Source organism: Schistocerca americana, chromosome 6 (genome assembly GCF_021461395.2).
Source record: "Schistocerca americana isolate TAMUIC-IGC-003095 chromosome 6, iqSchAmer2.1, whole genome shotgun sequence".
NCBI classification, from domain to species: domain Eukaryota; kingdom Metazoa; phylum Arthropoda; class Insecta; order Orthoptera; family Acrididae; genus Schistocerca; species Schistocerca americana.
The window spans coordinates 204,980,246-205,007,931 of NC_060124.1; the positions used below are offsets into that span (position 1 = coordinate 204,980,246).

Below are 27,686 nucleotides of genomic sequence, written 5' to 3' on the forward strand. Positions count from 1 at the left end.
CTCAAACCCAGAACCTCCCACAGAAGAACCCCAAAAGTGCCCCACTTGTGACAGGATACTTTCTGGGACTGGATCAGACTCTGAATGTGGCTCTCCAGCAGGGATACGACTTCCTCAAATCCTGCCCTGAAATGAGATCCATCCTTCATGAAATCCTCCCCACTCCACCAAGAGTGTCTTTCCGCTGTCCACCTAACCTTCATAACCTCTTAGTTCATCCCTATGAAATCCCCAAACCACCTTCCCTACCCTCTGGCTCCTACCCTTGTAACTGCCCCCGGTGTAAAACCTGTCCCATGCACCCTCCCACCACCACCTACTCCAGTCCTGTAGCCCGGAAGGTGTACACGATCAAAGGCAGAGCCACGTGTGAAAGCACCCACATGATTTACCAACCGACCTGCCTACACTGAGAAGCTTTCTATGTGGGAATGATCAGCAACAAACTGTCCATTCGCATGAATGGACACAGGCAGACAGTGTTTGTTGGTAATGAGGATCACCCTGTGGCTAAACAAGCCTTGGTGCATGGCCAGCACATCTTGGCACAGTGTTACACCCTCCGGGTTATCTGGATACTCCCCACTAACACCAACCTGTCAGAACTTCGGAGATGGGAACTTGCCCTTCAGTATATCCTCTCTTCTCGTTACCCGCCAGGCCTCAACCTCCGCTAATTTCCAAGTTGCGGCCTCTCATACCTCACCTGTCATTCAACAACATCTTTGCCTTTGTACTTCCGCCTCGACTGACATCTCTGCCCAAACTCTTTGCCTTTACAAATGTCTGCTTGTGTCTGTGTATGTGCGGATGGATATGTGTGTGTATGCGAGTGTATACCTGTCCTTTTTTCCCCCTAAGGTAAGTCTTTCCACTCCCGGGATTGGAATGACTCCTTACCCTCTCCCTTACAACCCACATCCTTTCGTCTTTCCCTCTCTTTCCCTCTTTCCTGATGAAGCAGCCGTTGGTTACGAAAGCTAGAATTTTGTGTGTGTTTGTGTTTGTGTGTCTATCAACCTGCCAGCACTTTCGTTTGGTAAGTCACTTCTTCTTTGTTTTTAGATATATTTTTCCCACGTGGAATGTTTCCCTCTATATATATATATCCTGAAATGATATAATCATATTTTGTATTGGAAAGTATTAAATGTAAGAAGACTGACATATGTCATCATTTTAAGGAGAAATAAAATAGCTGTCCTAATTGGATGTGCATTCTTCACTGGGCCAAAAGCAATGCAACATGTTTTGTACTTACACTCAGAATTCTTAACTGTGATACTGCTACTGTAGATACTAAAGAACAGATGAAGAGGACCAATATAATAAAAGGAAGTACATCTGATGTCAAAAGAGAAATGGGGATTACATTGTATGTCCCACAGAAATGAAAAATACTCAGATACCTTAAACACAGATTGAGATAATGAAGTAATCAAAATAGTGAGGGAAAATAGTTTCTTCTCCAATTTTCACATAGATCACTGTTTTTTTTTTATTTTTATGGCACTCTACCCATAATGGAATTTGGTAATGGTTCTGATGTGGGAATATTACTGTATGTGTCAATTATTTGCTGAAATATATCATTCTGTGCAGTTCTGATAATTCTGCATCATGGAAACGTGTCTAAATGTTGCGGGGATATTTTGCTTTTCTAATGAGTGAAAGTAAACTGGTGAAAAAAGGTTTTGCATAACCTTCACAGGTTAAATAATTTGTGTTATTTTGATTGGAAACCTGTTTCTCAATACTTTTCTGGCCACAGGAAGTTGCTACATACAGACATGTCCAGTCCAGTACAATAGAGAGCACTGTGTCTCTTACCATGACTGGAATGGTGTGGGCCATACGTTCCGTTCCACCTGTCAGCATGCCTGAAAGGGTCATTTTAAGCTTAGACCGTGCATGCATTGACCCTTTATGGCAAGAAAATTGCTCAGCATGGAAAGTTGCCTGCTGAGTTGGTGTACAAAGATTTGCCGTGTCATTGTCATTATTGTCTTCAGTCCGAAGACTGGTTTGATGTAACTCTCCATGCTAGACATCCTGTGCAGGCCTCTTCATCTCTAAGTAACTACTGCAGCCTGTCTCTCTCTGAATCTGCTTATCATATTTGTGCCTAAGTCTTCCTCTACAGTTTTAACCTGCAGCAGTTCCCTCCATTTCCAAATTGACTATTCCTTTATGGCCCAGGATGAAGCCTATTAACCGATCCCTTCTTTTGGTGAAAAGTGTGCCATAAATTTTGTCTTTCCTCCAAGTCAATTCAGCTCCTCCTCACTAGTTATCTACCCATCTGATCTTCAGAATTCTTCTGTAGCAACATATTTGAAAAGCTATTTTCTTCTTGTCTGAACTGCGTATTGTCCATGTCTGATTGCTGTCGCATACAGTACTGGGATGGCAACATCCAACCCGTTCACTGCTCCAAATGCCAACTTGTGGCAATGGATTCGCTTTTCAAGAAAATAATGGATGAGTATACTATGCCAGCTCATGAATGCCTTTCCCCAGCAGACAGGAATCAACCAAATCCTCTCTTGACTCTTTCTTGATAGTAAGTTACCAGTGTGCTGCAGTATTTAAGGGCACTGTCCTCTAGTTTTTATCATCATTTTATGTAGAGCCATCAATCACTGTATTAAACATCTGTAATACTTTTTATCACTATGCAGCATATTTTGTGTTTCAACAGCAAGACCAAAACACATTATAAACTCTGTTGTCCATTCAAACTCAGTTCTCCTTTTAATAAACTATCAAATTTTGTAACACAAGACTTATTCAGAGTCTGTCCTCTAACACTTTCAATTATTTTTATTGAATTTAGATGTCCAGTAGCATTCTGCAAAGCGCTGCCTTTTTGTGTAGTACTGTAGTGATAGTCTGTGATATTGTGTGCCTAGCCGTCTGCCACCTGCCCCCTCTACTTGCACCCATAACTAGTGCACAGACAGTTTCCCACTCTCCCACGAGCCACTAGATGCTTTCCCCCAATCCCTTCCCTGCCTCTCACCTCTCTCCATCCCTCACCCCACGCCACTCTACATCCCTACCTCTCCCTAGTACATTTACTGTAGGCCAGGAAAGAGCTGGCAGTTGACTGAGCATATTGTAGAGAAACAAGTGTGTTTGTGTGTGTGTGTGTGTGTGTGTGTGTGTGTGTGTGGGGCATGTTTTTCCTACAAGCTTGAAAAAGGAAGTTCATTCTGAAATCTAGCAAAGCTCTGTACCTTGTTTTTTGTGTACCTGTCGATGACACAGCACTTCTGTCTTTCGGTGAGTCGTCTCCTTTATTCCTAAATAACTTGTAGTGATCTTTGACTGGTGCTGTGTATTCTCCAGTTTCAACAAGATTTTGGAGGACATGATTAGCATCACTCGTAATGCACTAAATGTGTTTGCGGCAGATTGAAAGTCTGTGCAGCAGATTGAAGGTCTGATAATAACTGGATATCATGACCTGTGATGTCCAGTTTGTCACTGATTGGAAAATTCTGTATCACTTCTGAATAGTCATCTTTGTCATAGTCATCAGCATTATCTTTTCTTCTGGAGTAATGTCTTCACCTCACTCTTGACTATTACCTCACTCTTTGACTACATTGAGCTACTGATAGTCACACAAAAGTCCTTAAAACTTTCTTGGCTCTGTTATTAGTTGCAATCTAAACTGAATTCTCTATGAATTTCATGTATCATTGTAGCTATAGACCTTTAAGTATGTCTTCCAGAAAATCTGACATGCCTATGTTTTTTGTTGAAGTTACCATCAAGCTAATGCGATGAGACAAAACCCTTCTTTGCCAAATTGCCTACACATCCGCAATAGTACATATGTACTTTACTTCAGGCAGTAATTATATTGTTTCTGAAACTTATTCATGTTGAAAAGGCTAATTACATTTGTACTGTAATCTGATGTGTTTAGATTGTTGTTCAGCATTTCAATAAAATTTGAGTCTTAAACTTCATTCAGTGGAATCATGAATTGGATGAAAACTTAACAGTATCATTGTCAAATGTATGTTGCAAAACATTCTTAAGACGGTTTGTCTTTATTTTTTACTGTGACAGTTCCAAATCTTCTTGTCCTTGTGTCTTTTGCTTCATGTATGCATGATATTCTTCAACAAGTCATTTGCCATCTTTTAATTTTAAGTGACTCAAAAGTTTGATGTTGAAGTAGGAATTCTGTTAACTCAAATAATATTGGGTGAGAAACTCATATACATACACCATCCATCCAAAGATATCCAAGACTAATTTTATTCCTGGCATGTAAGTAAGATTCAGTTGCAAGCAGACAGTGTTGATTAGTGGACGTGTGACCATTGTGTGTCAGTACTGTAGTTTAACAAATCACAATGGAGCAGCTCTCTGAGTAAAGACATTGTCAGACTGTTTTGAAGAAGAGAAAAATGAGAGCAAACCTTGTCACACACACTGTAGCTTCCAAACAAAAATGACACAAATGGGCTTCTGCCACGACTTGATTGAAATGCAAAATGTGGACAATTGTCCTTTGGAAAAAAAAGAAGTATTATGGGTGACAAGACTTGGTAATCAGTATGAACCTACCATGAAATGACAAAATGCAGAATTTCACATGAAAGGTCAACACTTCGATGGCATAAACAATGGCCAAGACCATGTAACAATGAAAATGATCAGTTTTTGACAATATAATATAATTGGATGGCTAAAAAATCTGTCCCTCAAGCATTGGCAGGAGAACACACATATAAAACAGGTTTTACATATGAAAGCTTTTGGAGCCAGTGGCTCCTTCATCCAGCAGAAGGGTTGAAGGGGAAGGAAAAGGGGTGAAGGAAAAGGACTGGAGAGGTTTAGGAATAGGGGTACAGTCCTGAAAAGTCATCCTGAACCCTGGGACAGGGGAGACTTACCAGACGAGATGAGAAGGAAAGAATGCATGTTGGGGACTACACCGGGTGAGATTTGGAAACTTGAGGGCTGAAAGGCGAAAGAAAGAGTAATACGCGAGACAAGGATTACTGTTAAAACATCATACATGAATTAATAAGAGTGAAAAGCTAAGTGCATTTTATGTAACAGAGATGGGAGTGGGGCAGCAAAAGATAGACAGGTCAGAAAATGAAAGCTGTAGAAAACTAGAATGGAGTGAAGCAAGGTGTACCTACTGTGAAGAAATGCTGAGATGGAAGAAATTAGGATAAATTAAGGCCAGGGGGTGGCGAGATCCAAAGACGTGCTCTAGCACTAGTACCCACCTGTAGAGTTCTGAGAAACTGGTGTCTGGGGGAAGAATCCAGATGGTGTGTGTGGTGAAACAGGCATGTAGATCACGACTGTTATGTTGTAGAGAATACTTTGCAACAGGATATTGTGTGTTACTGGTATACACCCTCTGCCTACAACCATTCATCCTCGTGTTAACTTAGTGGTGGTGATACTGATGTAAAAGACCAAAAAGTGTTTACATAACAGCTGTTGTATGACACATTTTGTTTCACAGTCTCCCTTTGACAGTATGTGTTTTGCCAATTACATGGCAGATACAGATGGTGGTAGGAGGGTGCATATACAAGTCTTGCAGCAGGGACAGTCACAGGGGTAGGAGCCATAGGGTAGGGAGATGGGTGTAGGAGCATAGCACTTGACAAGGATATTTTGGAGATTGGGATGGTGACAAAAAGCTGTTCTATGTGTGGTGGGCAAAATCTCAGACAAAATGGATCTCATTTCAGGGCGTGATTTTTGGAAGGCAAGGCTTTGTTGAAGTAGCTGATTAATACATCCAAGACCAGTATAATACTGAGTGACAAGTAGTGTTCTCCGAAGTTATTTTTTGGAGGGATCAGCAATACCAAGATTGGATGTGATGGCCCTGGAAATCTGCTTTTGAACTAGTCTGGTGGGACAATTACATCTAGTGGAGGCTGAGGTGAGAATGGTGGTGTATTGCTGTAAAGAGTCTGGATCTGAACAAATACATTTGCCTCAAATGCCAAAGCTGTATGGGAGGGAACGTTTGACATGGGATGGATGGCAGCTGTCGAAGTGTAAGTACAGTGGTTTATTAGTACATTTAATGTGGACAGAAGTGTGTAGCTGGCCTTCGGCGAGGATGACATCAACATCAAGGAAAGTGGCATGGTATTCGGAATAGGACCATGTGCAATTTAACTGGGAGAAGGTATTTAAAGATTCCAGGAATTTTAATGGGTCCACCTCACCATAAGTCCAATGGCAAGATGTCGCCAATGTATCTAAACCAAACGAGGGGCTGGAGGCTTATGGATCCCCGGAAAGCCCTCTCCAAGCAACCCAGAAAAAGGTTGGCATAGGAAGGAGCCGTCATTGATCCCATGGCTGTGTCACTGATCTGTTTCTATGTCTGCCCCTCGAAGATTAAGTAGTTGTTGGTAAGTACGAAGTTGATTAAGGTGAGCAGGAAAGATGTCATAGGTTTGGAATCAGGTGGGCGCTGACTGAGGAAACGTTCAGCAGCACACAGCCTGTGTACTTTGGAATGCTGTTTTAGAGGAAGGCGGCATCGATGGTGACAAGCAAGGTGTGGTGAGAGTGGGACGGGCACGGATTTCAGATGATCTGGGAAATGGTTGGTGACTTTAATATGGGAGGGAAGTTTTTGTACTATGGGTTGCATGTATTGATCAACTAAGGCAGATATATGTTCGGTGTGTGCATGGAAGCCAGCAACTGTGGTCCTGTTCTGAATCCCAAACAACTTTCATTGATGTTGATCTCATCGTCGCTGACAGCCAACTACACACTTCTGTCCACATTAAACCTACTAACAAGCAACAGTACCTACATTCTGATGGATACCATCCATTCCATGTCAAAAGTTCTCTCCCATACAGCCTTGGCATTCGAGACAAATGTGTTGGTTCAGATGCAGTCTCTTTATAGCAAGACAGGAGGATAATAAATAAATAAATAAATAAGTAAAAAATTGAGAAATTCAGGAAATTGCTCAAAGACATGGACTGGATAGTTGTTTACAACACATCTGACTCAAATGGCAAATGCAAAGCATTCATTAATAAAGTTGCCTCTACTTTTGAGAATTGTTTTCCTCTAAAGGTAACTCAACTCACCCACAAGTCAAAAAATAAACAGTGGATTACACAAGGAGTAAAGATATAATGTGGGACAAAAAGGAGACTCGATCTACTATCTGAGGTTAGAATTGTAACGCATTACAAAGAATACTGCAAAATATTGAAGCAAGTACTCCAGAAATCGAAGCAGCTTTATTATGAGAAAAAGATAATTGCATCAGGTAACAAAATAAAAACTACATGGGATATTGTGAAGATAGAGACAGGTGGGACCAAAAAGGAATACGAACAGATAGCTCTAAAAATAAATGAAACTTTTGTAACAAGTACAATTAGTGTTGCAAACCTCTTAATCAACTACTTCATTTCTGTTACTGACAGCTTGGGGTTATCAGGTTCGGTGAACAGTGCAATGGAGTATCTGAGACCAGTCTTTAAAAATAACTTCAGTGAAATGGAAATGACACTCACATCTCCCAAGGAAGTAACATCCATCATAAAATCCTTAAAATTTAAGTATTCCAGTGGGTATGATTACACATCAAAAAAGTTAATCAAAGAGTGCTCATGCGAGTTAAGTTCTAGCTTAAGTTATTTGTGTAATCAATCTCCTATCAGCAGAACATTTCTGGACTGGTTAAAATATGCTGAAGTTAAGCCTCCTTACAAGAAGGGGGATAAAGAGATGATATCAACCAATTTCACTTTTGCTGGCTTTCTCAAAAATATTTGAAAAGGTTGTGTTCAAGCGTCTCCTTAAGCATCTGACTGCAAATGATATATTGTCCAAGTCACAGTTTGGATTTCTGAACGGTTCTGTTATAGAGAAAGCTATTTACTCTTACAGTGAGAATGTACTTAATTCATTAGATAATAAATTACAGGCTACTGGCATTTTCTATGACCTGTCAAAAGCCTTTGACTGTGTGAACAACAGCATTCACCTAAGTAAATTAGAGTATTACGGTGTCATTGGCAATGCTGCGAAATGGTTTGAGTCTTATCTATCTAACAGGAAACAAAGGGCGTTGTTGTGAAATACCTGTGCAGTAAACAGTCTGTATTCATCTGACGGAATTAATTACATGTGGTGTTCATCAAGGTTCCATTTTGGATCCATTGCTTTTTGTTGTGTATATTAACGAGTTCTCATCTGTTACATTTCCAGATTCTAAGTTTGTTTTGTTTGCAGGTGATACAAACATTGCACTAAGTAACAGGTCAAGTACAGATTTAGAAATAGTTTCTAATCAAATTTTCACTGGCATTAATAAGTGGTTTAAAGCTAATTCTTTGTCATTAAACTTTGAGAAGACCGACTATATGCAGTTCACAACCTGTAAGAGATTTCCTTCCAACATAAGTATAACGTATGAAGACATGCAGATTGAAGAGGTTGACAGTGTTAAATTTCTGGTATTACAACTCAAGAATAAATTCAGTTGGGAAGGGCACAACACAGAATTGCTTAAGTGCCTAAACAAGTCTGTATTTGCCATGAGAATAATGTCAGATGTATAAACTTTTAAAATTCGGCTCAAGGAACTTTGTATTCTAACCACTGCTTCTCAGTATATTTATTCCTTAATGAAATTTGTTGCAAGTATTACATCTCTATTTCCAACCAATAGCCCAGTACACAGTATCAATACTAGGAATAAGAAGAATCTATATAAAGGCCTAAAATCACTTACCTTGATCCAAAAAGTGGTCCAATATTCAGGAACACACATTTTTAATAAATTGCCAGCAACCATTAAAAACTTGGTGTCAGATAAAGCACAGTTTAAACAGAGTTTGAAAGACTTTTTGATAGGCAACTCCTTCTACTCCATAGATGAATACTTAACAGAGACTGTTAAGTCAGCTTAAGTAAAAATATGTTAGATTTCAGTTTTGATGACACTTCATCACAACAGTTAAGATTAGGTTTTTTTGCGTATGATAAATTTATTAATAGTGGATAACAGTGTTTCATTCTGACAGTGTGTTAATTCTGTAAATATTAGCTGTCCCAGGTTACTGCATCGTATTAGTTTATTTTCGACTATCTCCTGACAAATGATCAGGGTAGTAAGTATTATATTCAAATGTTTTATGTTTTTATGTCATACTTTCTGACATTTTCCACACCCACGAGAATCATCTAATTTTTTGGGTCTATGGAACAAAAACTGAATCTAATCTAATCTAACACCACCATTCTCACCTCACCCTTCACTGGACATAATTTCCCAACCAGCTTAGTTCAAAAGTAAATTTCCCAGGTCATCGTATCAAATCCTGGTACTGTTGATCCCTTCAAAAAACAACTTTGGAGCACGACACTTGTCACTTAGTATTATCCTGGTCTTGAATGTATTAATCAGCTACTTCAACAAGGCCACCATGACTACCTAAAACCACGCCCTGAAATGAGATCCATTCTGTCTGAGATTTTGCCCACTGCACGGAGAATAGCTTTTCTTTGACTTTCCAGTCTCCACAATATCCTTGTCATACCCTATGCTCTTTCTGCACCTGTCTCCCTGCCCCTTGGCTCCTACCCCTGTGACTGTCCACACTACAAGACTTGCCCTATGCAACCTTCTACCACCATCTGTTTGAGCCATGTAACAGGCAAAACTTATACTATCAAAGGGAGAGCCACCTGTGAAGAGACACATTTCATATACCAGCTGTTATGTAAACACTGTTTGACCTCTTACATCTGTGTGACCACCACTAAGTTATCAGATAGGATGAATGGCCGTAGGCAGAGGGTGTATACCCAGGTGACACAAAATATCTCATTTCAGAACATGCTGTACAACGTGATGGTCGTAACCTCAGTGCCTGCTTCACCACAAATACCATCTGGATTCTACATCTGCATCTACACCTACATCTATATCTACATAGACATTCTGCGAGCCACTGTACAGTGCATGGCGGAAGGTACCCTGTACCATTACTAGTCATTTCGTTTCCAGTTTTACCGGCAAATAGAGCGAGGGAAAAACAACTGTCTGTATGCCACCATATGAGCTTTAATTTCTTGTATCTTTTCTTCAGGGTCCTTACGTGCAATGTATGTTGGTGGCAGCACAATTGGTCAGCAGTCACTTTTACATGCCGGATCACTAAATGTTCTCAAGGGAGTTGCTCAAAAAGAATGTCGCCTTCCTTCCAGGGATTCCCATTTGAGTTCCCAAAGCATTTCTGTAACACTTATGTGTTGTTCGAACATACTGGTAACAAATCTAGTAGCCCACCTCTGAATTGCTTCGATGTCTTCTTTCAGTCTGACCTGGTGTGGATCCCAAACACCTGAGCAGTACTCAAGAAGAGGTTGCATCGGTGTGCTATATGCAGTCTCCTTTACAGGTGAACCAATCTTTCCTAAAATCCCCCAATAAATTAAAATCAAGCAGTTGCCTTCCCCAACACAGTTCTCACATTCCCGTTCCATCTCTTATCACTTTTCAACATTACGTCCAGATATTTAAACAGTGTAACTATGTCAGGCGGGACACTAGTAATACTGTATCCGAACATTACAGGTTTGATCTTCCTATTGATCTGCATCAACTTAAATTTTTCCACATTTAGGGCTAGCTGCCATTCATCACTTCAACTGGAAATTTTGTCTACATCATCTTGTATCTTCCTACAGTAATTCAGCTTCAACACTTCACCATGAACCACATTATCAGCAGCAAACAACTGGCGATTGCTGTCCACCCTGTTCCGCCAAATCATTTATGTACAAGGGGAACAACAGTGATCCTATCACACTTCCCTGGGGCACTTCTGATGATACCCTTGTCTCTAATGAATGCTCGCTGTTGAGGACAACATTCTGGGTTTTGTTGTTTAAGAAGTCTTTGAGCCACTCACTTATCTGTTAATTTATTCCATATGCTTTGTTAACAGCCTGCAGTGGGGCAGCATGTCAAATGCTTACCGGAAATCTAGAAAAATGAAATCTGCCTCTTGCCTCTCATCCATAGTTTGCAGTATATCATGTGACAAAAGGGCATGTTAAGTTTTGCATGAGAAACGCTTTCTAAACCATTCTGATTCATGGACATTAGCTTCTCTGTCTCAAGAAAGTTTATTATATTCGAACTGAGAATATGTTCAAGGATTCTGCAGCAAACAGAAGTTAAGAATATTGGTCTGTAATTTTGCAGGTCTGTTCTTTTACCCTTCTTATATACTGGAGTCACATGCACTCTTTTGCAGTCATGGGAGAGGGATTCCTGATAAATGCAAGCTAGGTATGGGGCCAATGTTGTTGAGTACTCTTTGTTAAATCAAACAGGGATTCCATCTGGACCTGGTGATTTATTTGCTTTCAAATCTTTCAGTTGTTTCTCTGTGCCACGGATGCTTATTACTATGTCGCCCATATGGGAGTCCGTCTGATGGTCAAATGAGGGTATGTTTGTATGATTCTCCTGTGTGAATGATTTCTTGAATCTGAAATTTAAACTTCGGCTTTCATTTTGGTGTGTTCAACTGCCACATGAGACTGGTCAACAAAGAACTGAATAGGAGCCTTAGACCCACGTAGTGATTTTACTTAAGACCAGAATTTTCTCGAGTTCTCTGCCATGTCTTTTGCTAAGGTGTGACAGTAGTAGTTGTATGCTTCATGCATAGATTTTTTTACAGACGCATGAATCTTGACTCACCTTCACTTGTCGTCGTCTGTGCATTTCCTTTTGAACCAAGAATTCAACATATTCTGCTTCCTCAGCGACCTCCGAATTTCGTTATTAAACCGTGGCAAGTCTTTTCTGTCCTCTACCCACTTACTAGGTGCACAATTCTCCAGGGCACGATTTACAATCTGATTAAACTTTGTCCCTAATTCCAATACATCCATCTTACTGGAACTAAGTGATGCCAATTCATGGTGTAAGTGTGATGCTAATAACTATGTTTCTGCTCTGTCTAGCAGAAGCACTCTCCTAGCCTTCGTGACTGATTTATTAACTTTCGTAATCATAGTTAACTATAATGACATCATGATCGCTAATACCCATTTCTATACTGACATTTTCGATTAGGTCCGACCTATTCGTAACTACGAGATCTAAGATATTTCCATTGTGTGTGGGCGGGGTGTGGGCTGCCGAGCTAGCTGCTCAAGAGTTTTCAGAAAACATGTTCAAAAGTATTTCACTAGTTGACTGTCTCTCTGTACTCCCCCCCTCCCCCTCCCATCCGCCCCCCAAAATCTATACTCGGTAGGTTAAAGTCGCCTCCAACGAGTATCGCATGATCTGGGTGTTTACGTGCTATTGTCTGTAGATTTTCTTTGAATGGCTCTAGAACTGTCACAGCAGAATTGGGTGGCTGGTAAAAACATCCAACAATTAACTTGGCTTCACCTACACCTGTTGTATGCGACCAGATGACTTCACTGTCACACTCAACTTCGATCTCAAAAGAGACAATATTTTAGTCAGCTGCAATGAACACTCCCCCTCCTGCAGCTTCTGATCTGTCTTCCAGTATACGTTCCACAACTCGCTAACCATCTCAGAGCTGTCTGCTTTGGGTTTCAGCCAGCTTTCGCTCCCAGGAATAGTTTGAGCACTACATCTTTCCTGCAGGGCAATGAATTCAGGAACTTTATTACGAATACTGTGACAGTTTACTGATAAAATTGTGACAGTCGAAGTGTGTTTATTGTGAACGCCATTTGACTTCCCTTGCTGCCCATTGACTGGTGAGTGTTATTTATTTATTGGTCCAAGAGTCAGTTTCGTACATTGTTTGTACATGTGATATAGGACAGTGGTAAACCTAGTTAGTTTACAATACAATAGTCGTTTTGACTACATTGTTGACATAATAAAAATGTATAATAATGTAGGTTGGTGTACTACATTGCTTCTACGTGTGATAATAGCAGTTATTAAGTGAGATGACATGATAAGCACAATGTAAACTATATTATGAATTGACAATTAGTGAAATTTGGTACGTGATGTTTACATATTATGATGTTCCATAAACACAGACAAAGAATAGAAGCAGTGGTCAAGCAACATCTTATGTCTAGTTTATTATGTGCGTATATCATAGTTGTGTTTGAAGAGATTTTTCCCTTTTTTAAGATGCTCCCTTTTGTGAAAATTAGTATTTTGTATATATACAAACAAGGCAGTTTTAAAAAGGGGTCTACAGGAATTCTTACATTTAGCTTTTTTTATCACCCTGATAATCTTTTTCTGTATTTTAAATGTTTTTGTAGTATTTGTGGAATTCCCCCAAAAAATTATTCCGTACATAAGTAGCGACTGTATATTGCAATGATACATTGTCAGCACTGATGAGCAGCTTGTATTTTGAGTGAGGATCGTAACAGCATATGCTAGTGAATTCAGTCTCTTATTTAAATTGTTCAGGTGTACCTCCCACTTCAGATCTGCCTGAACATGTACACCTAGAAATTTTGTATGACTGACATTCAACACATTTTTTCCTTCGATAGTGAAAACGGGGTTTGCAGGATGGAGATTGTGTGTGGTATGAAGATAACTGCCACAGTTTTTTCAGAATTTATGATGAGCCTATTGGTCTTGAACCAGTGTGTTAAGGTACACATAACTGATACTGCAGCCTCCAGCAGATTTTCCTCATTCTGTGATTTAATTAGAATATTAGTGGGTCATTCCATATAAATTCAACAAATTTGAGAAAATATTCCAGCTGATAGTCTCAGATTTGGCTGAAATTTAACACACCAATGCTACCAAGTGTGGAACACTCATGTACAAAATTTTAAGTTCCCCTGCCAATTAGTTCCAGAATTATGGCTTTTGAAAGAAGGTGGCGTGACCCGGAAATTGCAACCCACATCTGTCAATCTATCTTCAGACCCAACTTCAGGTCTTAATTACTTTGGAACTATTCTGCACAGTCCAGTGAAATTTTTACAACCTAGTAACATCCACTTAGAGAATCAAAACGCCAACAACATATTTCTGAGGGAAAATAAAAAATTCCAAATTGTGATTAAAAAAATGTAATACGTTAAAAGGTACATATTGTAGGTGCCCTCTATGCCAAATATAATTCACTCAAAAAGGGTATAAATTTTTTTGTGGTAAGCTTAATGTGGCCTAAACACACGCAGAACTCATCTTGCCCATATCAGTCACACAAACAGAGTGACATGCACACAAAAATACAAAAATTTGAAAAATTACCTGAAAAACATGGATTTTCTAAATGTGGTAGCACAAAAGGGACAAGTGATATCCAGGCCAAATTTCAAACACTGCATAAGTAGACCATAATATAATATGTGGCAAAATTTCAACTTGTTATTCCAAGGCATTTGCGTACAATAAAAGGTGACAGAGACGCATTTGGTTACGTTTCTTTTAACACGATTTAGCAAGTAATAGTGATGATGCAGACAGCTTGTTTCAGATAAAGCTGCAACAATTGTTGGGAACCATTAGGCAACAGAAAGTTAAACAATGGTAGTTTTCAGGGGCAGAATGAGTCATTGTTAGGCAGGAACAACAAAGGAAACAAGCAACAATTACGGGTTACTCATGTTTTTAAGATTCTAGTTCAGACTGGTCAGCACTGTGGTGGAAAGTCAGTATGGAAGCAAAAAAGTGTTCTAGTGGTGCTTTTGTTCAAACAAGTTGCAGTATTGGTAGAGCACAAGCATCTGAATGTCATAAAACAACATATGGAACAAAATGTGGCATTCGCTTTGTACTATATGATCTGGATGAATCGGACCAAGATTTGTTGCTATGGAAATCCGGGGTACACCCTATGGGAACAAGAAGTACAGTTCCAGGAAACTTTAGTGTTTGTTATCATCATATGAAAGTGTTTCTGGATAAGTATTCTTTCCTACAAAGAAGTTGTTTTGATCCATTTAGGATTCATAAGAAGACAGTGAAGTGTAGCCTCAGAGAAACTGATATAAAATCAGTATTGAAAGTGAAACAGTGCATGGGACTTAACATAAAACCAGGACAAAAGTTATGTTCCAGGTATGTTACACTGCTAAAAAATGAAGAATATTCTGATAATGTACAGGGTTATTACAAATGATTGAAGCGATTTCACAGCTCTACAATAACTTTATTATTTGAGATATTTTCACAATGCTTTGCACACACATACAAAAACTCAAAAAGTTTTTTTAGGCATTCACAAATGTTCGATATGTGCCCCTTTAGTGATTCGGCAGACATCAAGCCGATAATCAAGTTCCTCCCACACTCGGCGCAGCATCCCCATCAATGAGTTCAAAAGCATTGTTGATGCGAGCTCGCAGTTCTGGCACGTTTCGTGGTAGAGGTGGTTTAAACACTGAATCTTTCACATCACTATGCATGAAAGTAGTCCGCACGCGTTCAACCGTTTCTTCGCTTACTGCAGGCCGACCCGTTGATTTCCCCTTACAGAGGCATCCAGAAGCTTTAAACTGCGCACACCATCGCCGAATGGAGTTAGCAGTTGGTGGATCTTTGTTGAACTTCGTCCTGAAGTGTCGTTGCACTGTTATGACTAACTGATGTGAGTGCATTTCAAGCACGACATACGCTTTCTCGGCTCCTGTCGCCATTTTGTCTCACTGCGCTCTCGAGCGCTCTGGCGGCAGAAACCTGAAGTGCGGCTTCAGCCGAACAAAACTTTGAGTTTTTCTACGTATCTGTAGTGTGTCGTGACCATATGTCAATGAATGGAGCTACAGTGAATTTATGAAATCGCTTCAATCATTTGTAATAGCCCTGTACATGACAGTGACAAAGAGTATCAGCCACCTACAACCACAGCAGATGAGCAATTAAATACTTGAGTGACTGCTCTTGGGTTGTCTCCCTCGAAGCCACACAAAGTTGGGAAAAGAGACAGGCTGAGCTATGATAGAAGAAAATTACAAGAAGCTCAAATGGAATTAAAACACAAAATAGCTGACACACTAATGGTGGAAGAGGAAGAACTATCTGCTCCAAAGGAACAGAAATCATGCCAGAAATGCTCTGATTTGGACAAAATTGTGCATGATTTGAAAGAAAAATGTGCCATATCCACACGCCAGAAAAAAGTAGCTATTCTTACCCTTCCACCTTCCAGCTGGTCTATTGACTACACTGCAAAGGAATTCAATGTTTCTACATGTATGGTAAAGCAAGCTAGGAAAATAAAAGCAACCCAAGGGGTGCTACCACAACTTCAGCAGGCTCAGGATAAGCAATTGAGTTCAGAAATACAGGTGCTAGTGTCCGAGTTTTATGAAAATAATGACTACAGCCGAATAATGCCTGGAAAAAAAATACTGTGTAACGGTGAAAATGGGAAATGTACATGTACAGATGCAAAAAAGACTGTTGCTATGCAACATATCAGAACTATATGTAGAATTCAAGGAAAAGTATCCCAATACCAAAGTAGGTTTATCATCTTTTTTTCAATCTTCGGACAAAATGAGTTGTGCCTGTAAGTGCAAGGGGCAAACACAATGTTTGTGTATGTGAGACCCATCAAAATGCTAAGCTGATGTTTGCTGCTGTAAAGGATTCTGGTCTGTATTACAAAGGTGCAATGCAGCTGCTAGTGTCTGACATCAGTTCCTACCAGTGCATGATACACAGGTGTGAAAAGTGTCCTGGTAAGGCAAATCTTGCAGAACACATGAATAACAAACTGTATGGTGAACTCCTTATGGATGAGGATGAACTTGTTTCTTGTAAACAATGGATCACACAAGTCTGAAACAAAGCAAAGTACAGTGGCAGATTTTGTTGACATGTGTTGTCAAAAAATGGACAAACTGACCACACACAGCTTCACAGCAACAGCACAATCGGCTTATCTGCAGTTTTGTAGGTATAATTTGAAACAAGATGAAATTATAGTAATACTAGACTTTTCTGAAAATTATGCATTTATAGCCAAGATGCCATCCAAGGATATCATAGGGACAACAGTCAAGCAACTCTCCAGCAATTTGCGATTTACTATAGAGGTGAATCAGGTGATGTGTCTGTCATGAACCTGTGCGTTTTTAGTGACTGTTTAATTCATGATGCCATTGCAGTTCATGCCCACATTCGCACTGTCATGGCATATGTGAAAAACAAGCTGCCTCACATACATTTTGCGAAATACTTCAGTGATGGGGCAGCTAGTCAGTACAAAAACTGTAAAAATCTCAAAAATTTATGCATGCATTACCATGATTTTCAGTCACGCAGAATGGTATTTTTTCGCAACAAGTCATGGTAAAAATGTATGTAATGGTATTGGTGCTACCATTAAGCACATGGCATCACGAGCTAGTCTGCAGCAACCTACAGAAGGTCACATTCTAACACCTCTTCAATTATTTACCTGGGTACAGAAAAATATCTCTGGCATACAATCATTCTGTGTTTCGAAAGATGAGGTGAAATCAGTCGAAGAGTTGCTAAAAAGCAGACTAGAACACGTTAAAACTGTTTCAGACACAAAGAGCCATCATCACTTCTCTCCAGCGGACTCTGACAATGTGCAGGTGAGCAGACTGGCCGGTTATAGCTATAGGCTCTAGCACAACACGTGTCTTCACAGTGTGTCTGATTCAGGATTCAGAAGCAAAAGCAGCAACACACAACCAGGTTGCTATGTTATTGCTGTTTATGATGACAAATGGTACTTAGGATGTGTTGCAGAGTGCTGTGAAGCAGAAGATGATGTATGTGTGAACTTCATGGCACCAGCGAGATCATTTCATTGGCCACATTTGGCAGACAGGTGTTGGATTCCTTTTGAACATATTCTTACGACAGTTCCAGTTCCTACCACAGTGTCAGGAAGACAGTACAATTTGCCACTCAATGTACAGAGTACAGTAGCTAAAGTTTGGAAGAACTTCTGTTTGAAGCACAATAAACTGGTTTTTAGCAGTTAAGGTGCAGTAAACATTAATGTTAGGTTGTTTTAATCTGTGTATATGTTGTTGCTTAGTGATTAAACAGTTGTGGGAGAGGATAAGAAGAGGCAGAACAGTTTACAAAATGTTTTTACAAAATTGTGTTGTGGAACAATAGCCACATCACCAAATACATATGTCAACTTCCATTGTACACAAATGCCTTCCAGTAACATGCTGAAATTTTGAGATATATATCATTATGGTCTACTTATGCAGTGTGTGAAATTTGGCTTGGATACCACTTGTCCCTTTTGTGCTACCACACTTCGAAAACCTATGTTTTTCAGGTAATTTTTCAAATTTTTGTATTTTCATGTGCATGTAACTCTGTTTTTGTAACTGATATGGGCATGATGAGTTCTGTGTGTATTTAGGCCACATTAAGCTTACCACAAAAAAATTTATACCCTTTTTGAGTGAATTATATTTGGCATAGAGGGCACCTACAATATGTACCTTTTAACGTATTACATTTTTTTAATCAAATTTTGGAATTTTTTATTTTCCCTCAGAAATATGTTGTTGGTGTTTTGATTCATGGAGTGTGTTCTCTAAATGGATGTTACTGGGTTGTAAAAATTTCACTATACTGTGCGGAATAGTTCCAAAGTTATTAAGACCTGAGATTGGGTCTGAAGATAGATTGCCATATGCGGGTTGCAATTTCCCGGTCATGCCACCTTCGTTCACAAGTCATAATTCTGGAACTAATTGGCAGGGGAAACTAATACTTTGTACACAAGTGTTCCACACATGGTAGAATTGTTGTTGTTGTTGTTGTTGTGGTCTTCAGTCCAGAGACTGGTTTGATGCAGCTCTCCATGCTACTCTATCCTGTGCAAGCCTCCTCATCTCCCAGTACTTACTGCAACCTACATCCTTCTGAATCTGCTTAGTGTATTCATCTCTTGGTCTCCCTCTACGATTTTTACCCTCCATGCTGCCCTCCAATGCTAAATTTGTGATCCCCTGATGTCTCAGAACATGTCCTACAAACCGATCCCTTCTTCTAGTCAAGTTGTGCCACAAACTCCTCTTCTCCCCAATTCTGTTCAATACCTCCTCATTAATTACGTGATCTACCCACCTTATCTTCAGCATTCTTCTGTGGCACCACATTTCGAAAGCTTCTATTCTCTTCTTGTCCAAACTATTTATTGTCCATGTTTCACTTCCATACATGGCTACACTCCATACAAATACTTTCAGAAACGACTTCCTGACACTTAAATCAATACTCGATGTTAACAAATTACTCTTCTTCAGAAATGCTTTCCTTGCCATTGCCAGTCTACATTTTATATCCTCTCTACTTCGGCCATCATCAGTGATTTTGCTCCCCAAATAGCAAAACTCCTTTACTACTTTAAGTGTCTCATTTCCTAATCTAATTCCCTCAGCATCACCCGACTTAATTCGACTACATTCCATTATCCTCGTTTTGCTTTTGTTGTTGTTCCTCTTATATCCTCCTTTCAAGACACTGTCCATTCCATTCCATTCAACTGCTCTTCCAAGTCCTTTGCTGTCTCTGACAGAATTACAATGTCATTGGGTGAACCTCAAAGTTTTTATTTCTTCTCCATGGATTTTAATACCTACTCCGAATTTTTCTTTTGTTTCCTTTACTGCTTGCTCAATATACAGTTTGAATAACATCGGGGAGAGGCTACAACCCTGTCTCACTCCCTTCCCAACCGCTGCTTCCCTTTCGTGCCCCTGACTCTTACAACTGCCATCTAGTTTCTGTACAAATTGTAAATAGCCTTTCCTCCCTGTATTTTACCTCTGACACCTTTAGAATTTGAAAGAGAGTATTCCAGTCAACATTGTCAAAAGCTTTCTCTAAGTCTACAAATGCTAGAAATGTAGGTTTGCCTTTCCTTAATCTTTCTTCTAAGATAAGTCGTAGGGTCAATATTATCTCATTTGTTCCAACATTTCTACGGAATCCAAACTGATCTTCCCCGAGGTCGGCTTCTACAAGTTTTTCCATTCATCTGTAAAGAATTACCGTTAGTATTTTGCAGCTGTGACTTATTAAACTGATAGTTCGGTAATTTTCACATCTGTCAACACCTGCTTTCTTTGGGATTGGGATTATTATATTCGTCGTGAAGTCTGAGGGTATTTCGCCTGTCTCATACATCTTGCCCACCAGATGGTAGAGTTTTGTCAGGACTGGCTCTCCCAAGGCCATCAGTAGTTCTAATGGAATGTTGTCTACTCCCGGGGCCTTGTTTCGACTCAGGTCTTCCAGTGCTCTGCCAAACTCTTCATGCAGTATCGTATCTCCCATTTCATCTTCATCTACATCCTCTTCTATTTCCATAATATTGTCCTCAAGTACATCGCACTTGTATAGACCCTCTATATACTCCTTCCACCTTTCTGCTTTCCCTTCTTCCATTTGAACTGGGTTTCCATCTGAGCTCTTGGTATTCATACAAGTGGCTCTCTTTTCTCCAAAGGTCTCTTTAATTTTCCTGTAGGCAGTATCTATCTTGCCCCCTAGTGAGATAAGCCTCTACATCCTTGACCGAGCGAGGTGGCGCAGTGGTTAGACACTGGACTCGCATTCGGGAGGATGACGGTTCAATCCCGCGTCCGGCCATCCTGATTTAGGTTTTCCGTGATTTCCCTAAATCGCTCCAGGCAAATGCCGGGATGGTTCCTTTGAAAGGGCACGGCCGACTTCCTTCCCCATCCTTCCCTAATCCGATGAGACCGATGACCTCGCTGTCTGGTCTCCTTCCCCAAACAACCCCCAACCCCCCTCTACATCCTTACATTTGTCCTCTAGCCATCCCTGCTTAGCCATTTTGGACTTCCTGTTGATCTCATTTTTGAGACGTTTGTATTCCTTTTTGCCTGCTTCATTTAATGCATTTTTATATTTCCTCCTTTCATCAATTAAATTCAATATTTCTTCTGTTACCCTAGGATTTCTACTAGCCCTCGTCTTTTTACCTACTTGATCCTCTGCTGCCTTCACTACTTCATCCCTCAGAGCTACCCATTCTTCTTCTACTGTATTTCTTTCCCCCATTCCTGTCAGTTGTTCCCTTATGCTCTCCCTGAAACTCTGTACAACCTCTGGTTTAGTCAGTTTATCCAGGTCCCATCTCCTTAATTTCACACCTTTTTCAGTTTCTTCAGTTTTAATCTACAGTTCATAACCAATAGATAGTGGTCAGAGTCCACATCTGCCCCAGGAAATGTCTTACAATTTAAAACCTGGTTCCTAAATCTCTGTCTTACCATTATATAATCTATCTGATACCTTTTAGTACCTCCAGGGTTCTTCCATGTATACAACCTTCTTTCATGATTCTTAAACCAAGTGTTAGCTATGATTAAGTTATGCTCTGCGCATAATTCTACCAGGCGGCTTCCTCTTTCTTTTCTTAGCCCCAATCCATATTCACCTACTATGTTTCCTTGTCTCCCTTTTCTTACTCTTGAATTCCAGTCACCCGTGACTGTTAAATTTTCGTCTCCCGTCACTACCTGAATAATTTCTTTTATCTCATCATACATTTCATCAATTTCTTCATCATCTGCAGAGCTAGTTATAAACTTGTACTACTGTAGTAGGCATGGGCTTCGTGTCTATCTTGGCCACAATAATGTGTTCACTATGCTGTTTGTAGTAGCGTACCCACACTCCTATTTCATTATTCATTATTAAACCTACTCCTGCATTACCCCTATTTGATTTTGTATTTATAACCCTGTATTCACCTGACCAAAAGCCTTGTTCCTCCTGCCGCCGAACTTCACTAATTCCCACTATATCTAACTTTAACCTATCCATTTCCCCTTTTAAATTGTCTAACCTACCTGCCCAATTAAGAGCTCTGACATTCCACGCTCCGATCCGTAGAACGCCAGTTTTCTTTCTCCTAATAATAATGTTCTCTTGAGGAGTCCCCGCCCAGAGATCCGAATGGGGGACTATTTTACCTCTGGAATATTTTACCCAAGAGGACACCATCACCATTTAACCATACAATAAAGCTGCATGCCCTCGGGAAAAATTACGGTTGTAGTTTCCCCTTGCTTTCAGCCGTTCGCAGTACCAGCACAGCAAGGCCGTTTTGGTTAGTGTTACAAGGCCAGATCAGTCAATCATCCAGACTGTTGCCCCTGCAACTACTGAAAAGGCTGCTTCCCCTCTTCAGGAACCACACGTTTGTCTGGCCTCTCAACAGATACCCCTCCATTGTGGTTGCACTTACGTTACGGCCATCTGTATTGCTGAGGCACGCAAGCCTCCCCACCAACGGCAAGGTCCTTGGTTCATGGGGGGGGATGGTAGAATTAGTGGTAGAATTAGTGTACTGAATTTCAGTCAAATCTGAGACTATGAGCTGGAACCCCTCGTTGAACTGACATGGAATGACCCTAGTCTCATCTGCAAACAGTACAGTGGTTCCATCATGTATTTTACTTGCCAAGTCATTTACATACAGCAGAAATAGGACAGGTCCTAGAACTGACCCTTGTGAGACTTCATACTTGACATTCTGCTCGTCACTGTAAAAACTAGAAATTTTTTGTGTTTTATTATCTTTGTGTTTTATTTCTGAAATCTGCTGGTGACTACTGAGGTACGACTGGATCCACTTTTCAGACTGTCCTCTGAGTCCATAGTTACTTAATTTACTCAAGAGAATGCCATGATCAGTTCCATCAAAGGCTTTACTTAGATCCAGAAATATCCCAGATACATGTTGTGTATCATCCACTGCTTTTAATACTTCATTTAAGAAGGCGACTCAGTTGATTTTCCAGGACCTGAAACTATTGCCTGGCCTATAGACCCTCATATGTACTCCACAAGTACTCTGCTACCCCAGAAGTTGCTTCCTTTGTGTAGAACCCTGACCTGCAAGGGGAGCCTATAAGTCTCCACACGATGATGCAGGTCTAGAAATCTGCAGCCAAGACCATCACAGAGTAAATTAAGCCTTTGGTTGAGACCCTCCACTCGGCTCCAAACCAAAGGACCCTGATCAACTCTGGGAATGATGCTGCAAATTGTGAGCTCTGTTTGCACCCCGCACGCAAGGCCCATAGTCTTCACCACCTCCGCTAGCCATCTGTACGGACTGAGGATCACCTCAGAGCCCATGGACAGGTGTTGTTGGTGAAGACATGAGCCACAACTTGCGGATAACAGCACCCTGCATGCTCGGTAGCCTGTGGTAAGGCCGCCTCCACATCTCTGATGACGCCCGCCGGCAGACGTACCGAATGCACATAGGCTTTTTTCCAGCCCTGTATGCTGTCCGCCTAAGGGGCCTAACGTGCCTAACATTGGACCTCCCAATAACTAGTAAACCCCTCTCCCTGTGCGCCTGCTCGGACCCTGCTGAAGGAGCAGCCACTTTGTCCACTCACAGTGGGCAAGGCCAGGCTGCCAGTCTCCACATTGACCCTCTGCCTCAATCAATGTGAACGCATTACCACCCGCCACTCACCCTGCTGTGAGGGCGGATCCACTGCATTGAGTGCAGTAGAAAGTGCCTCAGAAGCAGAACTCGTGAGCAAAACATGTGACACCTGAGACGTTCCATGTGACACGCCAGATTCTTCGTCACCGCTGCATCCCGAGGCAGCAGCGTGAAGGTGATTGACTGTAGCCAGAAACACATTCAGCTGTTTGCGAACTGAGGCCATCTCCTCATGTGCCCACACACAGCATGCACACATCATAGCCATCCGAACAAGACTAACTGAAGAAGCAAACAATAAAAGCAGACAGCATTCTAGATACGCAACTTGCTACCCTCCTGATGTGTCACGAATGGATGCTGATGTGTTAATGAGCTATGTAGCTGTATGTTCAGTGAGCAGCTATTGCATTACAGACTGAATGAATTTACACTTGCAAAAACATGAGAGTAAACCTCTTAAACACAAAACACGCACAAAATTTAATATATATTGTAAGAGGAAAACACAGGAAAGGATAAACGCTGTTGTTTACTCATACTCATATATCATCTGAGAGCTTTAGCCAGACCGACTGGCTTCCTAAATGAACCGACAGTTGCTTTCAAAATAAAACAAATGAGGAACTTCCCTGACACCAGTTTCTCAGAACACTGCAGGTGGGAACTAGTGCTACAAGAAGTCCTTGGTTCTCGCCACCCACCTGGCCTTAATTTATGTTAATTTCTTCCATCTCAGCATTTCTTCACGGTAGCTACACCTTTCTTCACTCCATTTTAGTTTTCTACAACTTTCATTTTCTGGCCTGTCTATTTTTCGCCACCCGCCTCCCACCTCTATTACATACAATGCACTTAGCTTTTCACTGTTATTAACTTATGCACAATGTTTTAGCAGTAATCCTGTCTTGCATATTACCCTTTATTCAAGCAGAAGGCCTTTTGGCCGAAAGCTTACTTGTTTAGTAGTCTTTTTGTTGTGCCTGTTTGCACGACTCAGCATCTCTACTATATGGTGAGTAGTAATCTATCGTTTTCATAACATTGTCATTACTCCATCCTGGATTTCCCATTTTATGAATGTTCTGTGTATTGTGCACAAGAGAACACATGAAGCATTGAAGCCACCAATTTTTCTGTATTTTCCATCAGTCGAGTTTCAAAATGTTCTGGACTGACTGGTTATACACAAAAAATTTCCTCATTGAACTTGAAAAGTCTGAAAAACTTGCTGTCAGTAAGAATGAGTGAGTATGGTGTATCATTTTCAAGTGAACTACATTCATACAGCCCATTTGATGTCGTAGTTTAAGGAGACTTTAGATTAAAATTTGTTGATGTTGATTATTACCAACCACTGACCCTTTAGTTTGTTAATTTATTTTATAGCAATACAAATATCTATCTGCACAATTATATCAAGACATGCATCCCATAACATTAGCAATCTTGGTACAATTGAGAAAGGTATTGAAGACTTCAAATTTCTGTTGGCTGCTTTCTTATGCTTACCTTATTATGCACAGCGCTTCCGCTTGATGTTGGCAGTGGGAGGAAAGAAGGAAGGAAGGAAGAACAGAATTATTGAGAAGTGCAAAATCGGTTGAACTGGTCTGTCGGTAGTTCAGGTTCTGTGGCTGTTTGGCTATAAAGCATTTATAAACTAAATTAGCTGTACTGTAGAATAAGCAAAACTGTCCTCAACTCAAAGGTTAGTTTGAATGCTGCAATTCTTTACAAGGTGTGGCCCTATTGGTCGTGGTATGTACCAATTAACAAATCATTCTTGGAAGTTATAAGTGACAAGGAAAAAATCCTAGAATCACTGGTTCAGTAACCACAGACATTTAGAGCTTTAGTCTGGAATTTATCCCCTGAACTCCTCCTGTGTAAAGTACTAATGAATTATTTATCAGAGAGAAACTAATCTGTACCACAGGAGCTCTGGTCGTACATAAGTGAAGACTGATTAATAAGTGAACAAAAAGTGTAGTTATGCTCTTATTAATTAGAAGTAATGGATAACAATTCTTTGTATTCACAGAGAGGAATAGTTCCTCTACTTGCAAACAATTTATTCATAAATAATTTTTTTTACAGTTATGTGATTATTCATATAATTGCCTAGATAGAAATTTATTCAAATAATGCCCATCCATGCAGACTGAGCAGGGTGCCCACAAAGCTGTAAGAGATTGTAACATCACATGAAATCTATGCTGTCATATGTGGTTCGCCTTCTGTACAAACATAGAGACACTTGCAATACTGGAAGTTGAGCTAGGATAGAGAGGAAATTTTGATCTATGCGAGATTCATGTAAGATACCAGGGCCACTAGAAAGCCAAACAAAGTGTGCTTCTCTTTAAGCCATGCAATTAATTGATTTGTGCATGACGGTCTACAAAAGATAGGTGAAATGTGATAGTTTTACAATGTTCCCTTCTGCTTTCTAATCATCATCATCATCGTCTTCATCATTATTCATACTTCAGCACTGAGTCTGAAATAATTTCTTCATTTAGTTTGTTTTAAATTAGTTGTTTTTTTATTCAGTAATAACTAATGATAACTGAAGATGAGTGATGGTTTACCATATATTGTCAACTACCTTATGTCTACAGCAACCACAATTCCAAGGATTATAGTATTCTAGTAGATGATGAAGAAATATTTCATGAACAGAGTGCTACTAGTGAAAATAGAAGTGAAGCTTCACAAGAAGGTATGATCCTTAAATTTTCTTAATGAAATGTAATGCATAGCAATTTTATTGGTATAGAATTTATATGGTAACATTGGTGGTTTTTATTCAACAGTGGACTTGCAAACAGCTGTTCAAAATTTCATAATAAATAATCCAGAAATTCATGAAAAGATTTTAATGTATGAACCAGTATGGTTAAATGACCTCAAAAATGGTCTGAAAGCTAACAAAATTAAATTCAAGTTGAATGACTTAATGGACTATTTGGATGAGCAGGTAAGTAAATATTTAATTAGTGATTAATTGTATTAAATAGCAAAGATAAAGAAAGTTGTCATTGAGAAGAAGATTGGTTTGAAAACAAGAGTCTTTATTAGGCATGGTCCTATGGCAGAAGATATTGCCTTGGCTCTCTGTAACTTTTGAACTAACCTACCCTGCCAGTTAAAGGGGAACCTATAGCTCAGTGTGGCCTCTCAGCCACAGTGCAATTCGGCATTTTTCACATTAATATATTTTGTGAGGAAGCTTGAAAAATTGGGATTCTCAACTTTAAAGTATTGGAAAAGTCGGGGTAATCTTAGGGAAGTCTTAGAGATTAGGAGGAATGGAACTATGGAACTGTTATAGTTCAATTCTTTTATCTTGGCGGTTCGCGCATGCCCGCCCAGACGCGGGAGATTGCTGGGTTGCCAGTTGTACCCGCCAAGAGAAGCAGCGCCATAGTATATTGTTCGCAAACTTACGTTTAGGGGGGAGTGCGCAGTTTGTGAAGTAAAGCCACCACGGCTGCATTAACCCTTTCGCTGCTACAGAGACGTGCTCCCCGCATTCCGCGATGTGCGCGATTTTGTCATCATTGCACTGCTCGCCTGTGCAGACACATGGTGTTTCGACTGCTTTGACACACTTTATCATTCGATTTCACGAAAACTATTTGGCACAAAAATTTGATTTTTACACATCTTCTTGACTGATACCTTCCCCCCATAAATGACTTAATTTTGTTTCGAAGTTCAATACAGTTATTGTGCAGCATTAGATGTAGTAAACCATTGCACAAAATTTTGAAGAGAATGCAGAGGTAAAAGTCCATAGCGTATACTTTCCGTATGGTCGATTTTAGCTGCCACTAAAAAATTTCAAAAAATTAGATTCAAACGAATAAAATTCATGAAGTAAGATACTTTGATATTGTTTTTAAATAAAGAAAATATTAAGCACCAAACAAGGTTCGAACTCAGAACCTTCTGCTTAGCAGTCACACACTTTAACCATTACGCTAACGTAACTCGTCGATTAACATGTCTCCCGGAGGACTTTAAGCTATAACGCAAAATACCGACAAACATTGTTGGTATGACTATGAATTACTCAAGTTTTGTCGAGATATAATAGGAAATAAACAATTACCGCTGTTCTGTATTGCGAAAAAGCGGTTAGTGAGAATGAAACAAATACCATTCCTTGCTATCGCCTGAATTAAGAGGCTT

General features: G+C 40.0%; 1 protein-coding gene across 3 annotated transcripts in view; it reads left to right on the plus strand.

Annotated features, from left to right (window-relative positions):
• Positions 1-27,686, plus strand: part of LOC124619683 — a 212,497-nt gene that overhangs the window by 161,586 nt on the left and 23,225 nt on the right. For 2 of the 3 annotated variants that reach the window (XM_047146228.1, XM_047146227.1), the window contains exons 9-10: positions 26,111-26,211; positions 26,306-26,469. In XM_047146228.1, coding sequence (XP_047002184.1) covers positions 26,111-26,211; positions 26,306-26,469 — 265 coding nt within the window. Of the gene's footprint in view, positions 1-26,110; positions 26,212-26,305; positions 26,470-27,686 lie in introns of those variants that run through there. The other variant, XR_006980110.1, reaches the window with a different exon arrangement.